The 19,172-nt window shown below is 44.9% G+C and overlaps 1 protein-coding gene across 1 annotated transcript in view; it reads left to right on the forward strand.

The window, feature by feature from the left end:
* The first annotated feature begins 10,978 nt into the window (after positions 1-10,978).
* LDB3 (LIM domain binding 3) overlaps positions 10,979-19,172 on the forward strand; it is a 125,846-nt gene continuing 117,652 nt past the window's right edge. The window contains exons 1-2 of the mRNA XM_044659159.1: positions 10,979-11,039; positions 11,139-11,263. Coding sequence (XP_044515094.1) covers positions 11,171-11,263 — 93 coding nt within the window. The 5' untranslated portion in view covers positions 10,979-11,039; positions 11,139-11,170. The remainder of the gene's footprint in view (positions 11,040-11,138; positions 11,264-19,172) is intronic.

Below are 19,172 nucleotides of genomic sequence, written 5' to 3' on the forward strand. Positions count from 1 at the left end.
TAACACATAAAGCATTTTATACATATTAACTCATCTGAACCTTTTAACACCCCTTCAAGGGCTAGTTGGAGAGGCAAGGGAGAGAGGAGACAAGGCAAGTGAGAGAGAGAGAGAGAGAGAGAGAGAAGAGAAGAGAAGAGAAGAGAAGAGAAGAGAAGAGAGGAGAGGAGAGGAGAGGAGAGGAGAGGAGAGGAGAGGAGAGGAAAGGAGAAAGGAAGGGAAAGAAAGAGAGGGAAGGAGAGAAGTGATAGAGATGAGAGGAAAGGAAAAATGGTTGCAATTATTATCATCCCCATTTTAAAAATGAAGACATTTGGGCTCAGTCAATTGATAAGTATTTCCCAAGTACCTACTATATCCAGGCCCTCGGCCAAATAATAAGGATACAAAGACAACAGTGAAACACATTGTTCTCATAGAGTTCACATTTTGTCAATGGATATACACACGTTCTTATCCAGTTACAAACAAGAGACACAAAATAAATCCAAGGTAATTGTAAAGGGCTCAGACAGATTTAGAGATTGCTCAGTCACATAGCTAGTTGGAGGTAGAGTTCAAATCTCCTGACTCCAAGTTTAAGAGGCACAAATATTGATAACTGTGATCTGCTATCCTGGTGAAATGTAAACCACGATTCCTTGGGAGGACCCTGTTTACTAGCTGGAAGGAACAGGGAAGACTCGTTGAAGCAGTAGGCGTTTGATTTGGACTTTGAAGGAAGGGTGGGAACCCAACAGGTGAAAGGGAGATAGATGACATTCCAGGCATAGGGAACAGTATGAGTACAGGCACAGAGATGGGGTGCTCAGGGAGCACACAAGGAGCAGAGTGGAGGGAGAGTAATTTGAGATGAGGCTGAGAGGGGAACAGCAGACTGCAGATGGGCTTAAATGCCAAGCCAGAGATTTCAAACTTGGACTTGAGAGCCAATAAAGAATCAAGGAACATCTTTTTACAATTAAAAAAAAAACCTTTTTTGGTTACGTGTAGAAACAATTTTTGACAATTTTTTTTTTACATTTCCAAATTCAGATTTTCTCCTTCCCTTCTCTCCCCCTCCCCAAGGCAGTGAGTAGTTTGATATAGGTTATACCCATACTTTCATGTAATACATATTTCAATATTGCTCTATCCATATGATAGAAAACAAATATCACATATACAATAGAAATCTCATGAAGGATATATAGTGGAAGACGGTATGCTTTCATCTACACTCAGACTTCAACAATTCCTTCTTTGGCTGTGGAGAGTATTTTCATCACGAGTCCCTTATGGTTATCTTGGAGACTTGCTTTGCTGATAATTGTTTAGTCCTTCACAGTTGATTATTGTATAATATTTCTGTTACTGTCTACAATGTTCTCCTGGTTCTGCTCACTATGAACTTGTATCAGTTCATAGAAGTCATTCCAGGTTTTTCTGATCTCATCCTGTTCATCGTTTCTTATGGACCAATAATTTTCCATTACAACCATATACCACAATTTGTTTATCCGTTCCCCAAGTGATGTCCCAGTCCCCCTCAGTTTCCAATTCTTTGCCACTTCAAAAAGGGCTGCTAAAAATCTTTTTGTAAAAGTAAATCTTTTTCTCTTATCTCTGATCTTTTTGGGATACAGACACAATAGTGGTATTTCTGGATCAAAGGGTATGCATAGTTTTGTGCCTGATCAAAGGGTATGCATAGTTTTGTGCCTGGTTCCACATTGCTCCTCAGAATGGTTGCATTAGTTCACAGTTCCACTAACAATGTATTAGTGTCCCAATTTTCCCACATCCCCACCAATCTCTATCATTTTCTTTTTTGACCATGTTAGCCAATCTGACAGGTGTGAGGTGGTATCTCAGAGTAGTTTTAATGTGCATTTCTCTAATCATTAGTGATTTGGGACATTTTTTATTTGACAGTGGATAGTTTTCATTTCTTCCTCTGAGAAATGCCTGTTCATAGACTTTGACCATTTTTTGATTGGGGAACACTTTGTATTCTTATAAATTTGACTCAGTTCTTTATATACTTGAGAAATGAAGTTTTTGTCAGAGACACTTGCTATAAATTTCTCCCAGATTTGTTGATTCCCTTCTAATCTTGGTTGCATTGGTTTTATTTGTACCAAACTTTTTAAATTTAATGTAATAAAAAATGATCAATTTCATTTTTTGTAATGTTCTCCATATCTTGTTTAGTTACAAATCAAAGAATATTTTTTTAAATCAAGGAATATTTTTGAGAGATAATAAGGAAGATCATTTTAGGGCAAGGAGACATTAAAGAAGACTCCTCTATCTTCAGTCATAGAATGTCAAGACCAGAAGAGAACCACTAGTCCAAGTCCTTCTTTTTACAGAGGCGGGGTGGGAACCTCAGAGAGGTGAGGTGATTGCTCCTAGTTAGTGACCAGAAGAGCCAGGGCTCAAACTCTGGTTCTATGACCCCACATCTAGAACACTTTTAACCTCATCACAGCTTTTCCTTAGTTTTTAAGGGAAAAAGTTTCAAGTGGTTCCAAACACTTTAGAATTCAATTTTTCATTGCTTCTCCTCTCTCCTTTCCTCTCCTCTCCTCTCTGTTCTCTCTCCCACCCCTCCTCCACCTTCTCTCACCTCCCTTCACTTTCTCTCCCCCTCTTCTCATCTGTTCTCTATTATCTTCTCCTCTTTTCTTCTCTTCTCTCCCTCTGTTTTTTCTTTTCTCTCCTCTTCTCTGTCTCCTCTCCTTTCTTCTCTTTTTCCTTCTCATCTCTCCTCTCCTCTTCCTTCCCTTTTCCCCTCCTCCCCTCACTTCCTCTCCTTTTCTTTTATTTCTTCTCCTCTCCTCTCCTCTCCTCTCTTTTCCTCTCCTCTCTTATCTCCTCTTCCCTTTGTCCCTCCATTCATCTGTACAGAGAGAAAGAATTAGTGAGAGCCCGGTTTCTGCCCAATTGAACAAGACCCCAAAAGAATCCACCTCCAAAAGAGTAGGGGAGTTTTATTATATTAAAACACTCATTATGAATAAGAATTGTTTCTTCCTTTTTATTTGTATTCTCAGAGCTTAGCTCTGGTTATTATATATATGTACATATATATAATATGGGTTATTAATAAATATTTGTTGATTGGTTTATTGATTGATACTGATGGGTCACCTAAATGGAGGAAAGTCCTTTCTTCACCTACCTCTGACTTTTGACCCCTGGAAGTTGCTGAATGACCTGGCATCTCCCTTCAGCTTATGGCTCTGGGGTTACTAGGAGAAGGAGAAGCTGTACCTGAGTCTAATGGCAAGATTTTGGATGTGGCCAATGCCAGGATTTGCCTTGCTTGACTGTATATATTTACTAATAGAGTTTTGTTTTCCTTTTTTTTTTTTCCTTTTCAGTGTATAGTGGAGGGGAAGGGGTGAGAGTCAGAGAAAATAAATGTTTGCTAATTGAAAAAAGAAAATGTAAAACAATCCATCCTACCTATTTAAATAAAAGGGCCACCTTAAGAGTTGTCTCCCAGCCATGCCCTCTCGAGGGAGTGGCATTCCTAGGACTGGGGATCACACAGGACCAGTGGGACTTACATCCTCTTCCTGGGAGCCCTGGAAAGAATCGTCTGAGGAGCTTCAGGTACACACACCCTGGGCTTGGCACTCCCTACCCACTGCTGGCCCTTTAATAGGTACCATTGAACTTCTCTTCCCATCTTTTATCCCCCTCTGATGGTTCTCTTTTGCCTCTGAATAAATCCAAGACTTCCCAGATTACCACTTGCTTTTCCTGCCTGGCCCTGATGGAGGGCTGGGAGGGTGTGGTTGGGTACCAGTCAGTGAGAGCTCAGGCCAGATCAAGTAGTCCTTTCCCAGAGGGCCAGCTGTGCGCCACCCAGTGCTGCCTCCAGCTGAGACAGGTCCTTAGAATTCAAGGAGGAGAGGCTCAGTGTCCAGTCTTCCATCTGGTCCTACCCTCTCCCTCTTCATCTTTGGGAAGATCTCGGGTAATGCCGCAGACTAAGGCTGCAAAAAGAAGGAGCTGTTTTCTCTGGACAAACGCTGGGAAGGAATGGCCAGTTCCACAGAGGTAGGCCAGTTCTGCATCTTGGAAGACCTTGGACAAGACCACACTGGTCTCTTAGGATCATAGGATTTTGAGTTGTAAAGGACCCTAAAGATTCTCTAGTCCAATGTCTTTATTTTACACATGCACAAATTGAGTCCCAGAGACAGGAAATAACTGTCATGACCTGGACCCAAAGGTAATATCTGGTAGAGGAGGGATTTGAAGTATTTATTCCACTATTGGGATACTGCCAGACTCTGGCACTGATTTATTTGGTTCCTTGGATTGGTCTCATGGACTGTAGACATTTGTGATCCCCTCACTGGACTCCTTAAGGTCAGGGACTTTTGCATCAGTTGCTAGCAAAATGCCTGGCACAGAGTAGGTGTTTAATAAGTGCTTATCAATTGCTTAGAGATGAATAATTTATTCTACCACTGTCCATGATGTTATGGAAAATGAGGATTATGGAGAATGGGAGAAAGTAGTGGAGAAAGGCAAATGTCCAATATTTGAGAGAGAAAAACAGACAGAGGCAGAGACAGAAAAAGAGAGAGAGAGAAAGAGAGAGACAGACCATAAACTAGTGCAAACCATAAACTAGTGAGTTTGACTTAGTGCTAGGAAAATTGTAGGACAGATTATTTAAAAAGAAAGATGTCCCTCCTCTTGACTCTTCCCTCTCAGTCAGTCACTCACTCCCTGATGACAGAATTGGCAGAGGGATCCAAACGCCGGTGCCATTCTGACCAAACTGTGCCACACTCAGGCATCATTGCACTCCCTGGCTTCTGCCCTCTGTATCTATCCTTTCAGAGTCTAATTTGGTGGCTGGGTTGTTCTTGCATCTACATGAATCTTGTAGACGACTCCCTGTTTTTTACCTCATTGAAATTGTTTCCCTTTGTGTCAGCAGCTCACTTTTCATAGAGGAGAGACTTCTGCTATTTATGTCTCTCCATAGATCTTTTTTTTTTTTTTTAACTCTTACTTTCTGAATTAGTAACAACTCTAAGACAGAAGGCAAGGTTTAGGTAAATGAAGTTAAGTGACTTGACCAAGGTCACCCAGCTAGGAAATATCTGAGGTCAGATTTGAACCCAGGGTCAACTGACTCCAGTCCTGATGGTCTGTCCACTGTGCTAGCTAGCAGCCCTCTCTCTACACATATTTAAGAGAACAACTTAAGAGGATTCAAGGATAAGATCTTCTCTCCGTTCTCCCAAAAGAGTCATTTCTGGGGCTTGAGTCTTCATTTTGGTGGAGCACCAGTGATGAAATGTTCTTGCTTATCTATAGGTACGAGGATCTTCTGGTTTGTTCTAAGTTCAGTTCTCTGGATCATAACTTTCCCAGTTGACCAGGTCCTAGAGATGATCTTGTCCAAAGACTTTTCTCCTGTCGATACATCCTGGGAAAAGTCAAGGGTTCAGGGGAAGGAGCTCAGCATAAAACAACATCTGGTGGGAGTGACCAGTGAAAGACTGTCCAGATACAAAGCAAGGGGAAGAGGGAAGCAAAGGCAATGCCATGGGACTCACCATCTCCACTATAAGAAGGACCTACGAGATTAGTTTTTGTGAGAGACCCTTAGAAGAGAGGATCTAGGCAGAGATCATGCCTGGTCACCCACCTCACAGGGAGTCTCCACGGGGTCTGGTTCTATAACTATTCATTTGTCCGTAGGTCCAGGTCCAGCATCCATCCCTCTATTAGGACGTTCTCAGCCTCTAGTCTCCCAGCTGTTATTGCCACCCACAAAAAAAAGTCTTTGTGATTTGATGTATTTTGTATTCACTTCTCTGGTTAGATGTGGTTCTTCCCCAAAGACTCGAAGCTCCACGAAGACTGTTTTTGTGTCTGTCTTGCCACCGACCAGCACAGTGCTTGGTGCTTGGTGGCCATCTGAGAAACGTTCTCCGAATGAACAAATGAATGAGTGGCTCTAGCTCTTCCCTCACTGGTTCTCTCACTACCCCTTGGAGATGGTTCTTCTGTATAATTAGAAAATCTCGAACCCTTGGACTTCATCTGCCAGAATCCTTTTCCTTTCCTGTGCATCACGTCCTTGCACAATGTGTATAAGTTTGGCGTAACTCCGCCGCTCTCGCTCTTCTCTCACAACTACTGCTGGGTTAGCACCCTTTTCCTCTAGCTTTTTATTTTCATTATTATTAATAAATCTTATTAAATATAATACTTGGAGGATTTGGATATTGATTTTTAATCTTATACTCCCTATTTGAAGGATGTGCTAGTGTTGGTCAAACTTTGGCAGACCCTTCCCAAGCGAGAAAGCTTCGAGTCTGAGCCCAGTCATGGACCGTCTGTCCATCTGTCATCCAAGAGCCCGTCCTGCTCAGTGTAGAGACCCAGGTCCATCCCCAGAGCACAAGGCAGGGCTACTGACCGAGGAGGACTGACGATTGGGGCAAGGAAGGGCAGGGAGGGAGCCATCTGAACTGTCCCAAGGCACGTCCATGCCGTTGGAGCGGAAGGTTCCTGAAAAGGACTGGGAGAAATGGAGGGGTTTGTCCCAGGTCACCCGGCCAGGCAGGATGGGGCAAAGGCGGAGAGGGTGGGGGGCCCAACTCAAGCCTTTTGACTCTGGGTTTCAGGCTGTGGGTTTCCATTACACCCCACTGTTCTTAAGCACATCGTCATGTGAGAGGCATGCCAGTACGTCCCGCTCTCTGCCAAAGGGCAGCTAATCGGAGCTCAAAGAACATGGGCTCCTGTCTCTCTCTCTATGGTTCTGCTGCATAGCAACAGAGCAAATGGCATCTGTCTGTCTGTTCCCTACCCGCCCCCCGCCAAGAGAAGGCTGCCCACTCCAAAGGGCACAGAGCCTTCCCAGCGGCGAAGCTGGGCTCCAGATTTCCATGCTACACACACTCGGGTTTTCCACAATGGCCAAGGTCTAGAAGGTAACAGAAACAGGAAAAGTCTCGACGGGGGCCTGTGTGGGGATGGGGAGGCCTTGGCCCCAGGCTGGTGCCCCTGCCAGGGGGCAGAGCTGAGAGTTACAGCTTAGCCCTGGCTCCAGACTCACGTTGCTGAGAATGGCCGAGAGGACCTCATGAAGCTCTCGTGCCAAGGTGTAGAACGTAGTTTTTCCTGGAATTCCTTCTCTCACTGACTGCTCCCACAATAGTGTCTTGTGCCTGCACCTAGGGGACCCCAAATCTGAGTTTGGCATCTCCCATCTACAAGGCTTTACTCACTCCTGTGTGGTTTTACAGAAGGGGAAACTGAGGCTCAGAGAAATGGACTTGCCTTAAAATACACAACTAGTCAGTGGGACAGCCAGGATACCCTTTGGCTCCTTTTGATTGTCCCCTTCTGCTATCCCACCCCACCTGCTGTCCTCCAAGAGCTGGCCCAAACGGGCAATGGCCATGGGGCCTCAGAAAAAGCTACCATCATATCACTTGTCCACTTTGCCCATTGTACCGAGAGGCAGTCGCTGAGAAAGTCCCAAGGGATGACCTTAGAGTCAGGAAGACCTGGGTTCAAATTTTGTCTCTCATATTTACCAGCTGGGTGACTCTGGGCAAATCAGTTAACTTCAAAGTCCCCTTGGTGATTCTTTAAGATGATAAACAATAGAGTGGGCGGTGGATCGCCATTGGCAAAAGGAGTTTTGAGTAAACATTTTTATTTTGGAACATCCTTGACATTGATGGAAATTTTCATTTTTAAAATGTTATTTAATAAATAAATTTATCTAATATATAATATAATAGTTTTAGGAGATAGAATAAATAAGCTTATTTAAATTATTAAATTTTAATAAATTGTTAATTTTTGAAAAATGTACAATCATTTATGATTCCAGAGTATGTTAGTCACAATATGAAGTTTTATTTTCATGGCAGCCCCAGGAAGAAGAAGAACAAGTAGAATTAGGACCATTTTAGGGAGGAGGAAACTCGGACTCAGAGGTGGATTAATTTGTTTATATACAGGATGAGAAGAATCAATACTGGACTTGGAATCAGAAAATCAAGCTCCAGAGTCAGTCAGATTGTGAGCTTCCTGAGGGCAGGCACCACTTTTAAGGAGGACAGCTGGGTGATACAGTGGGTAGAGCGCTGGCCTGGAGAGAGGAAGATTCATCTTCCTGAATTTAAAATTGGCCTCAGACACTCAGTGTCTGTGTGACCCTAGGCAAGTCACTTAACCTTGTTTGTCTCAGTTTCCTCATCTGTAAAATGAGCTGCAGAAGGAACTGGCAGACCACGCCAGTATCTCTACAAACATTGTCTCCTTTGAGCCTCACGATAGCCCAGTGCTATCGTTACCCCCATTTTATAGATGATGAAAATGGAAGCAAAGAGAAGTACTTGTCCAGGGTCACATGGCTATTACGAGGCTAGATTTGAACTCCACTCCATTATCTTTGCCAAGAAAACTCCAAATGGGATCATGAAGAGTCTGACATGACTGAAATGACTAAACAACATCATCCCCATCCTCAAGCCCCCTCTAAACCCCTGTTGGCAAAGCTGTGGCATGGGTTCTGGAGCAGCAGTGGAGGGCTGCTCCATTCCCCCTCTCCACAGTGCCTGAGGACATTTTTTGCATGTCCTGTCTGCCCCTGTCCAGCCACCCAGTACGAGCACTTCCTCCCTCCACTGTCTGGGGTAATGCGGGGGCTCACAGGCAGCTTGAAGTGGCACTTTGGGCACACGATCTTGCAAACATTTGCCATCACTGCCCTACACCTTCTGTGTATAAGCTAGCTAAATGGCACAGTGGATAAAGTGCTAAACCTGAAGTCAAGAAGACCTGAGTACAAATCTAGTCTCAGACATTTATTAGCTGTGTGACCCTGGGCAAGTCACTTGACCTCAGTTTGCCTCAGTTTTCTCATCTTTAAAATGAGGACAATAATAGCACCTTCTTCCCAGGGTTACTAGAAGGATCAAATGAGCTAATATTTATAAAGTGCTTTGTGAACCTCAAAGTGCTATATAAATAGTAGTTATTGTTATTATTCTATGAAACTGGGCCATTAGAGAGGCAGACAGAAGGATGGTGTGGAGAAGGAAGAATTCCAGGCTTAGAGTTGAGACCTAGCTATCTAGCGGCCACTCTGCCACTACTTGTGAGACTTTAGAAATCATCTGGTCCCACCAAAGCATTTAACAAATAGGGAAGCTAAGACTCAGAAAAAGCTCAAATTTCCATGCACATTGAGCTTTATAAAGTATATTGTCTATGATGACAATATAAGGAAAGAAGTAAATGGTATCACTATCCCTATTTTATAGGTAAAGAAATTCACCTGGGAAAGTCAGGTCTTATTTCATCTTTGTACCCTTAGCAGTTACCAGATGCCCTAGCACTTAGTAAGTCCCTAACAAAATAAATTAAATTTACTTGAGTACCTGGTCTGCTAGTTCCTAGCTTTGCTAGTGTGGATAAATCACTTTACTCAAGTCTTAATTTCTTCACCTATAAAATGAGGGCAACTAGTTGGCTCAGTGGACACAGTGCTAGACCTAGAGTCAGAAAGACTCATCTTCCTGAGTTCAAATCTGGTCTCAAACACTTACTAGCTATGAGATCCTGGGCAAGTCATTTAACCCTGTTTGGCCTCAGTTTCCCCATCCATAAAATGAACTGGAGAAGGAAATGGTAAATCACTCTAGTATCTTTTCCAAGAAAACTCTAAATGGGGTCACAAAGAGTCAGACATGATTGAACAACAAAATAATACTAATACTCTTTACTTCGGGGGATTCTTCTGAGCAATACTCTTTGTAAACCTAAACATTCTAGGGAAATATGAGCTTTTTACTGAATCTGAGCCTCAGTTTCCCCATCCATGAAGTGATTCTGTGGGATCAGATGATCTCTAAAGTCCCAATTTTTCAATTTTATGATTTGCCTGATATCTCACTGTTCATGACAACGTGGGTACTAGATATCCAAATCCCCTGACTCCAAACCCAGGGTTCTTGTTTCTACACCCCACTATTCAGCCTACCTACCTACCTCTGGAGGCTCCCACTGGCATAGAAGCTCTATATGCATTGCCCCGGCCCATGTCCTCCCCATTAACATGGAAGTCCCTTGCCTAAAATCCCTGCTTTTTGGGGAGCTGAGGCTGGTAGATTGGTTGAGTTCAGAAGTTCTGAGTTGCAGAAAAATGGGTGTCCACCTTAAGTCCGATACCAATATGGTGAGTCTCCTTTGGGAATAACCAACCAGATCAGAAATGGAGCAGGTCACTTCTATGCCTATCACTGGTAGGATTGGCTCCATGAGGAGCCTCTGCATTTCTGCCCTGGGTAAGAGAGGGATACCAATATAAAGAGAAGAGGAAAGAATGTAAGATCCTTGAGGGTAGTGGCCATCTTATACGGGCATCCTTAGAGCTTAGCACATGATCTGGCACATAGTAAGTGCTTAATAACAGCCCTTTCATTCATTCACTTATTTGTTCATCTCTTTAGAGCCGGAAAGGACCTTCAAGGTCACCAAACTGAATCTCCTCATTTTACAGACCAGTTTACTGAGGCCCAATGAGCTTAAGTGATTTTTCCCAAGATCACATAGGCAGTAAGTGAATAATAGAGAATATCTAAAAATGGGGTATTTGAAATTGGGGTTTAGCTTCCAGTAAAGGAGTTGTGTCTATCCCTGGATTCCTAGGAAGGCTGAACCCATTCAAGAGGCAAAGGGAAGACCTCCTCCTCCTAAGACCAGAGATTCTGGGGAGGGGCAGGGATAAGACTGTCCATTTCCTTCTATTCTATGCCCTTAGGGCTAAGGTTGGGGGAGCAGGGGCTGGGCTCCCTTCCCTAGGGGCTATATTAGCTGGGTGAGTCATGGAGGCACTTGTATAGGGAGTATTGGGTTACAACCCATTTATGGACTCAGCTGAGTGGAGATATCAGTGTCGACGTTAGAGCTGCCGTCTATTCTTAGGTGACTCTCCAGCTGGGCTGTGCAGGCAAGGCAGACTGGGTGGTTTCCCTGCTGGGGTGGAGAGGGCGGTGGGTATTTCTTTTCTTCCTTACATTACATCCTAGACTGCTTTTCCCAACCTCCTTTTGTCTACCTCTTCTCTACCAACTTCTCTGTTTGTCCTGTAGAGGCTAAGGGCGGCCAGTGCACCAATCCTGGGATGGCTTACAGCGTGACCCTCACAGGCCCAGGACCCTGGGGCTTCCGTCTCCAGGGGGGCAAGGACTTCAACATGCCACTCACCATCTCTCGGGTAAGTGTCTCAGAGGATGCAAGGCCTGCTCCGCCTCATCTGAACATAGTTCTGGGGCCCAAAGAAGGCACAACTAAACTCTCTTTGGTTTCCCCCAGCCCCTAGGAGAGGGGGCAACAGGCAGCCCTTTAGATAGGAGAGCTTCCTGCTCGTGGACAAGAACTTAAGTGCTGGGTACCTCTTTCTCTGGGATGGGGAGTGTTGATGTTACCAAACAATTTTCAAATCAGCAATTCACTGATATGTTTTGGTGGGGAAAGTGGGTGGGTGAGTAACTGACCACCTACTGGGGAGCTCAGAGGATGTGGGGTTGTCAGCCCTAGTCTGACACGCCAACAGCCTGGATTGTTTGCATCAATGATCGGTTCTTCAATAGGGACCAGTGGTTGTGGCAGAATCGTAAGGTTTAATCCTAACTGTCAGATTGAACGGATGGATGGATGGCTAGATGGATGGATCACTGAGTAACTTGCTCAGTTATGGAAACACAAGACATCCTGGTTCTCAAGATAACTTATTTTCATTGATAAAGTACCCTTCTAATGAGTGTTTCTGTAGCCAATCCAGTTCTCTGAGATTTGGGGGGGACACCTAGGTATGGGAGAAGGTGGCAGATTTTAAAATTGGAGGTAGGTGTCATGTTATCATATCAAGGTTTGGAGGTGTTCAGGGTGTTAACACCCAATGTTTGAGGTTCAGGGGTTCAGCTAGAGGGGGTCCTGGCCACTTGGCTGAAGCTGGGGAAATGTTAGCTTTTACCACAGTCTCTTTTCTTCCCAAGAGACTTTTCTTACAGCCAAGCCTATATTTCTCAATTCCTCTGTTCTAGAATGGAAGTGAAACATGATCAAGGGAATCAGGTGGCTCAGTGGAGCTATGAAATATTCTTTTCAATAAGAAAGAAAGAGACAGAGACAAAGAAAGAGAGACAGAGAAAGAGAGGAGAGGAAGGGAACGTGGAAGGGAGAGAGAGAAAGAGAGAGAGAAAGACAGGAGACAGAGACAGAGACACAGAGACATAGAAAGAGAGGAGAGGAAGGGAACATGGAAGGGAGAGAGAGAGAGAGAGAGAGAGAGAGAGAGAGAGAGAGAGAGAGAGAACACCATCACTTTAATACCTATAAACAATGACAGAGAGGAAAGGAAAAGAAGACTAGAGACAATAGAAATGTGGGGGGAGAGGAGGAGTGGAGAGATGGAGAGATCAGGAGAGAAAAAAGGAGGGAAGGGGAGAAGAAAGGAAAGAGAAGAAGAGGAGAGAAGAAGAGGGAGGAGAAAAGATGAGAGAGAGGAGGGGAGAGTGGAAGGAAGGAGAGAATAAGAGAGGAGAGAACAGGGAGAAGAGGAAAGGGAGAGATCAAAGAAATGTGAATAGAGAAGGAGGAGAGAGGAGAAGGGAGTGGAAAGGAAATAAGAGAGAAGAGAAGTGAAAGGAGGAGAGAAAGAGAAAGGAAAGGAGTGAAGAGGATGAGAAAAGAAAGGAGAAATGTGAGAAGGAAGAAAGAGGAGAGAAGAAAGTAGAAAAGAGAAAAGAGGGGAGAGGAAGAGAGGAAAAGAGAGAAGAGGTGTGAAGAAAGGAAAGGAAGGAGAGAAGACAGGACAGAAGAAAAGAGAAGAAAAGATGAAAAGGAGGGGAGGAGAGAGAAGAAAGGAAAGGAGAGAAAGGGAAGGGATGTGAGAAGAGAGGAAGAAAGGAAATAAAGAGGTAGAAGAGATGTGAGGAGATGATGGAAAGGAGAAAAGAAGTGAGAGGAGAAAGGAAGTTGGAGAAGATAAGGGAGAAGAGAGGTAAAGGGAAGAGATAATCAGAAGGGAGGGGAAACAGAAGAGAGAGATAAGAGAAATGTGAGGAGGAGAAGAGAGAAGTGAAGAAGGGAGAGGAGAAGAGGAAGAGAGGAAAGAAGCATGAGGGGTGGGGAAGAGAAGAGAGAGGAGGAGAGAGTTAAAGAACAAAGGAAAGAGGCTATATACTAACACAGATGTGAGACTCCTGAGTGGCCAAGTGGCAGGTCCTGCAATTGGCTGGTCTACATTCCCAGAGGGTCGAGAATCCAGGTCACCTCTAGACCTTCCTACTGAGAGTCCAGATGTGACAATGAAGGAGTCAGGGGCTTGGAAGCCAATCTACTGCTGCTTTATTATAAAACCCACAGGTCAAATCAGAGATTCTGTAGCATGAGGAATGAGCCATTTGTAAAGGATGTGAGGATCATGAGGCAGCTCAGTCCCATCCATCTCTGCCTGGGTTGGAGCCCTGAATGGGGATGCCTCTGAGCTCTCTCACCTCCCAGTGCCCTTTGCAAATTGTGATAATAGCCACCAACTCCTGACATTCTCCCTCTGCCACCCCTGACACTTGAGATAGCCCTTGGAAAGTGTGCTGGTTTTTTTTTCTCTGAAAAGTGCATCCCTTATCTTAGTTACTAGGGACCCATGTGAGGGGCTGAAGTGGTGCTGTTCATTCCAACATTCTTCCCTTCAGTACTGGAGCCTTGGGGTTAACCTCTTCCCTGCTGGTCCTTCAGATTTGCTTTCTCTTTTCTTTCCTCTTTTTTCTCTCATCTTTCTTTTTCTCTACTATGACCCCCCACTTCTTGCTCTCTGACTCTCATTGGCTCACATCACATCCTAAAGGAAAGAAGACCCAGAGATGTAAAAGATGAGAGTTTTACATCCAGAAGGGATTTTGGCGGCCACCTATCCCATCCACCCCTCTCATTGTTCTCCTGAGGAAGTAAGCCAGATCACTGGCTTGCCTGAAGTCACACAATGACTTGCCTAAAGTCACACAGGTAGTTAGTGACAGAATTGGAATTTCAGCTCAGGGCTCACAAGTCCAAGTTGAGCCCAACTCCACTGGAGCACACTGTCTCCCTGGGAATTGTCATTAAGTATGTGAGGAATTATCCTAGAGAAGAGGGATTAGACTTGATCTGGTCGAGGCTGAAAGGCTGATCTAGAAATAATGGCTGAGAGATGCAGGAGAGATCAATTACAGCTTGGTCAGAGAAGAACTCAAAACCACCCAAACACCCAGTTCTGCCCAGAAGCAGAATGAACTCCCTTAGGAGGTAGTGAGCCCCCCCAGCACTGCTCAGGGTAAATATTGAAGAAATGATTGTTGACTGATTGCCTGACAGACGTTCTCCAGAGCCTCTAGATCAGAGTCTGCTTCTCTGTGACTGTGTCTTTCACGCATCCCCAATGTCCCAGCCTGCAGACTGGGTGATTTATGAGGGAAGTCCCAGCTGCTTTAACACATGGTGACAGCCGCCATAATCTTGGAGATCACACTTCCCACCCCACCCCAATTCTTGCTTCATGGAGTCCACAGGATTCCCTGTTCCCCAGGGACTGAAGTTTGTGTGAAGCCCAAACTGCTGCCACACTCATTGACGGGGGCATTACTGTCCCTCAAAGGGCAGTTCAAACGGGGAACCCAGAAGCATTCTTGGACCCGAAGATGGGGTCCTGGAGGAGAAAGGGCAGGGGACTAAGATGTCTCCATTGGCTCCTGGTAGAGGCAGGGGGCAGAGGGTAAGAGGCTAGAGCCAACTTCAAATCCCCTTGTTTTATTTAAAGCCCTGGGAGAATATAAAGGGTTCTCAGAGCAGAATCTCATAGAGGGGGGCTTCAGAGGGATCAGAACAATTGGATTCTGTGTTCCCCCAAAACACAATTTTTTTTCTGGGCAATCTTATTTTTTTTAACCCTGTGTATTGGTTCCAAGGCAGAGGAGCAATAAGAATTGGGCAATGGGGGCTAAGTGACTCATTCAGGGTCACACAGCTAGGAAGTATCTGAAGCTCCATTTGAACCCTTGACTTCCCATCTCTAGCCCTGACCCTTGATTCACTGAGCCTCCATGGCTGCCCCCTGTATAATCTCTTTAAACAAAGGCAAACAAAACTACCTTCTTATCTTTTGAATGTCCTTTTTCTGAAGGGGACATTATAAATCACAATTGTAGGGCTGAAAGTCATATCTCCTTTTCCCTTTGATTTGATGAGAAAACAGAGGGGCGGAGAGTCTTCGAGCCTGGTCAAGGTCACACACAGCCAGCAAGGCAGGATTCAAACTCACATCTTCCTGACTCCAAGTTCAGCACTATCTACTACGCCACTTTGTTCCTTGTTTCTGGGGAGAGAACGACGCTGGGGCCAGGGGCTAGCGGGGCTCTGAGGACGGTGGAGAGCTGATGGATGTTGTGAGAAGAGGAAAGGAAGAGGAGCAAGTAGGACAACCCAGAGAGACAGTGGCAGGGCTGGGGCTCAGAGAAGGGATGGGGTGGAAGGAGGAGCAGGACATCCAAGGTTGGGTCAGAGAACTCTGCTTATTAGACTAGTGGAGAAGAATAAGACTTGTCTGACTGAAGGGCTCAACTGGCATAATGTAGAGAAAGTGCTGTATAAACGTTAGCTATGGTTTGTTACTATTAAAAAACCCTCACCTGTGCTTCTGTCCAAGGAGCTGAGATCTAGGGGGATCATAGAGTTAGAGCTGGAAGGAGATCCCATTTGTGGTCCTCTTGTTCAATGGTGTCAGAGTCAGCTAAAAATGAATCTTACTGGTCTTTCATTGACTTAGAAAGCCTCAACTCCGTATTATCTTTGTGTTCTTTTGTATTTCTATTTATTTTGTTAAACATCACCCAGTTCCATTTTAATCTGATTCGACCAACACTGGTCTCCATGATGCCCAATGCCAATGATCTAACCCAACAATTGATGGAATAGGAAACTGAGACCCAGAGAAGGTTGACTAACCCAAGATCATATAGACAGTGAATGAAAGCCAGAACTTGAGCCCAGGTCCTCGGCACAATTCGCATTGTACCTGTCCTGGGTCCCAAGGGGACCTCTCAGAACCAAGACAGATTTCCTGCAGGGTGACAAACCCTGACCTAGCCAGGCTGGGGGGAAAGAACCAAGGAATGAGAAATTCTCATCCAGGCTCTTCATGGGGCGCCTTCATGATTAGCTTGCTCAAACCCTGCCAACTGGCACAAAGGCAGAAGCTAAAGGCTTCTGAGATTGAATTCTTCTTCCCTGTTCCCAGGGAAGCATTCATTCCCTTACCTGCTTCCCTGAAGTAATAATGACTCACAACACTGTGGAGTCGGCCAAACAAAGATTATTATCCCCATTTTATGGATAACGATACTGAGACCTGAGAGAATTGAAGACATTTGCCCATCACCACACAGCTAGTACGTAATAGAACAAGGATTTGCAATCCATTTTTCAGACTTGGGTTCAATGTTCTTTCAACTATCAACATTTCCTCTGGGCCTTTCCCCGCACCGACTGCTTCCCTAAGTCCCTGCCTGCCAAGGTGGCATCATACATGGTGGGAGCTGGCCACCGCAGGGCATTGGCCTGGCTTGGCAAATCCAAACCCATAAACTGAATTAATAGTGGGAAAGTCTGCTGGGACTCAGGGAGTGCCAGCACTCGCCTCCCATTCTGGGCTGGCCAGCCCTCTGGGGCAGGAAGCTGGAAGCGAAGACCCGGGTCTTCTGTGCGGTCCGGTAGGGACAGGCTGGGTCAGGAGAAAGGACTCGAAGCCCAGCCCCGGGGGGCAGCGGCTGTCGGAGCCCCAGTTCAGAATCTCCTCTGGGACTCCTGATTTCTAGGGCCTCCCACAGTCAGGGAAAACAAACCTCCACCTTATCGGCTGGAACTTTTAGTATTATCTGAACTGGCTGGATCTTCGGAACATCTTGTCTTTTTTCCCAATGCAAAGCAGGATGCTCTTCAGAGACCCGAGGGATGGAGCACTGGACCTGGAGTCAGGAGAGCCCGAGGTCAGGTCTCAGCTCTGTCATTTGCTGCCTCGGTGGCCTCATTTAGCCACTCTGGGTCTCGGTATCGCCTCCATAAAATGGGAACAGTAATCTTTGTACACTCTAGATGACGAGTTTAATAAGTGTTTGTTGAATTAATTACAGCTAGCATTTAGGGGCAGCTGGGTGGCTCAGGGGATTGAGAGCCAGGCCTAGAGACAAGAGGTCCTGGGTTCAAATCTGACCTCAGACACTTCCCAGCTGTGTGACCCTGAACAAGTCACTTGACCCCCATTGCCTACCCCTTACCGCTCTTCTGCCTTAGAAGCAATGCACAGTATTGATTCTAAGAAGGAAGGTAAGGGTTTCTGTTAAAAAATAATAGCTAGCATTTATAAAGCTCCTTCAGGTTTATAAAATACTCAAACATCATCTCATTTGATCCTTACAACACCTCTAAGAGACAAGTGTAACTCCCCATTCCTTGGGGTTGTTGAAAAGAAAATGCCTTAATATTCATTATTGAGTGAGTTATTATTGTATCAGTAGATCTGGACGGTGAGGTGGCACATTGGATAGAGGGCAGGTCCTAGAGTTAGGAAGGCTCCTCTTCCTGAGTTCAATTGTGGCCTCAGATACTTACTAGCTGTGGGACCCTGCTTGCCTCAGTTTCTTAATCTGTAAAATGAGCTGGAGAAGGAAATGGCCAACCACTCCAGCTTCTCTGCCAAGGAAACCCTCAATGGGGTCACAAAGATTTGGACACAACCAAAATGACTGAACAAACAATAATGACAATAAAAGATCTGGTCAAGGAGGACATCCCACTGGATGGTCTAGACAAGGGGTTCCCCCAACAGCCCCTGGCCACATTTCTTGGTGTGACTTACCCTGGGAAGCCTGAGCTCCCCTCCAGCACCCCCAGCCCTGGCTAGGAAGTCCAGAGTGACAACGAGGGACACTGATCGCACCCCACAAGGTCTTCTCGAGGGGCCAGGAAGAGCCAGGAGACGGATTCCCTAAGCCTCCCTTGCCGACTCACTTCCCCCTGGAGTCCTCCAATGCCCCTCCTCTAGGTTTGCTTACTGGGGAAGCTCAGTGGCCAAGTTTTCAAGGATGCTGGTTTTTTCCAGCCTAATTCAATAGACATTTATAGGATACCTGCTCTGTGTAAGCTGCTATGTAAGAGGTACAGGGACAGCTTTGAGTTCTTTTTTCTTCTGTTTTTTGTTTTGTTTTGTTTTGTTTTGTTTTGTTTTGACCAGACCTGAGATTTCATTGGCATAGGAGACTCCCAGTAAGGAGATTCCCTTTACCAGTGAAGACCCACTTCTGCTCTGCAATTTAAGTTTTTGAGGGCTGAGGTGAAGTCAGTCAATCAGGCATTATGCTAAGTGCTGGGATGCAAAGAGTGGCAAATTAAGTGACTTGTGTAGGGTCTCACAGTCAGTGAGATTTAGTAGCCTAAGCCCAGTTCTTCCTAAATCAGGAGCAAAATTTCTAACCACTAAACCTCATGTCCCCTCACAAAGATGGGTATGCAACTTTAAAACAAGACAGCTAGGTGGTGCAGTGGATAGAGTTCTGGCCCTGGAATCAGGTAGACCTGAACTCAAATCCAGCCTCAGATATTTACTAACTGGAGGATCCAGGGCAAGTCACATCATCTCTGTCTGCCTCGGTTTTCTCCTCTGTAAAATAGGAATAAAAAGGTACCTTCCTCCCAGAGTCGTGGTCAGGATCAAATGAGATATTTGTAAAGTGTTCTGTGAACTTAAAGAGCTCCATAAGTGCTGGCTATTATTATGAATTCAATTCAACAAACATTTATTAAACCTTTTTTGTGTGTAGTGCACCATGCAAATCCCTGAACAGCAATAAAACTTATGTAAAACATAGCCCTTGTGTTTATAGATAAACCAGATTCTGCTTAAAAGGGGTTAAAATCTTTAAGGGGCTTCAAATAAAAAAAATAAGTAATAACAACAGCACGAGGTATAATATGATAAATGCAGAGGAAATAAACCTGAAAAGAAAACAATCACTTCTAGTTAGGGAAATAAGGGAAGGCTTCCTGGAGGAGGTGGTGCATGAACTGGGCTTTGAAGGAAGAGAACTATTTCA

The sequence above is a fragment of the Gracilinanus agilis genome, chromosome 2 (assembly GCF_016433145.1).
Source record: "Gracilinanus agilis isolate LMUSP501 chromosome 2, AgileGrace, whole genome shotgun sequence".
NCBI classification, from domain to species: domain Eukaryota; kingdom Metazoa; phylum Chordata; class Mammalia; order Didelphimorphia; family Didelphidae; genus Gracilinanus; species Gracilinanus agilis.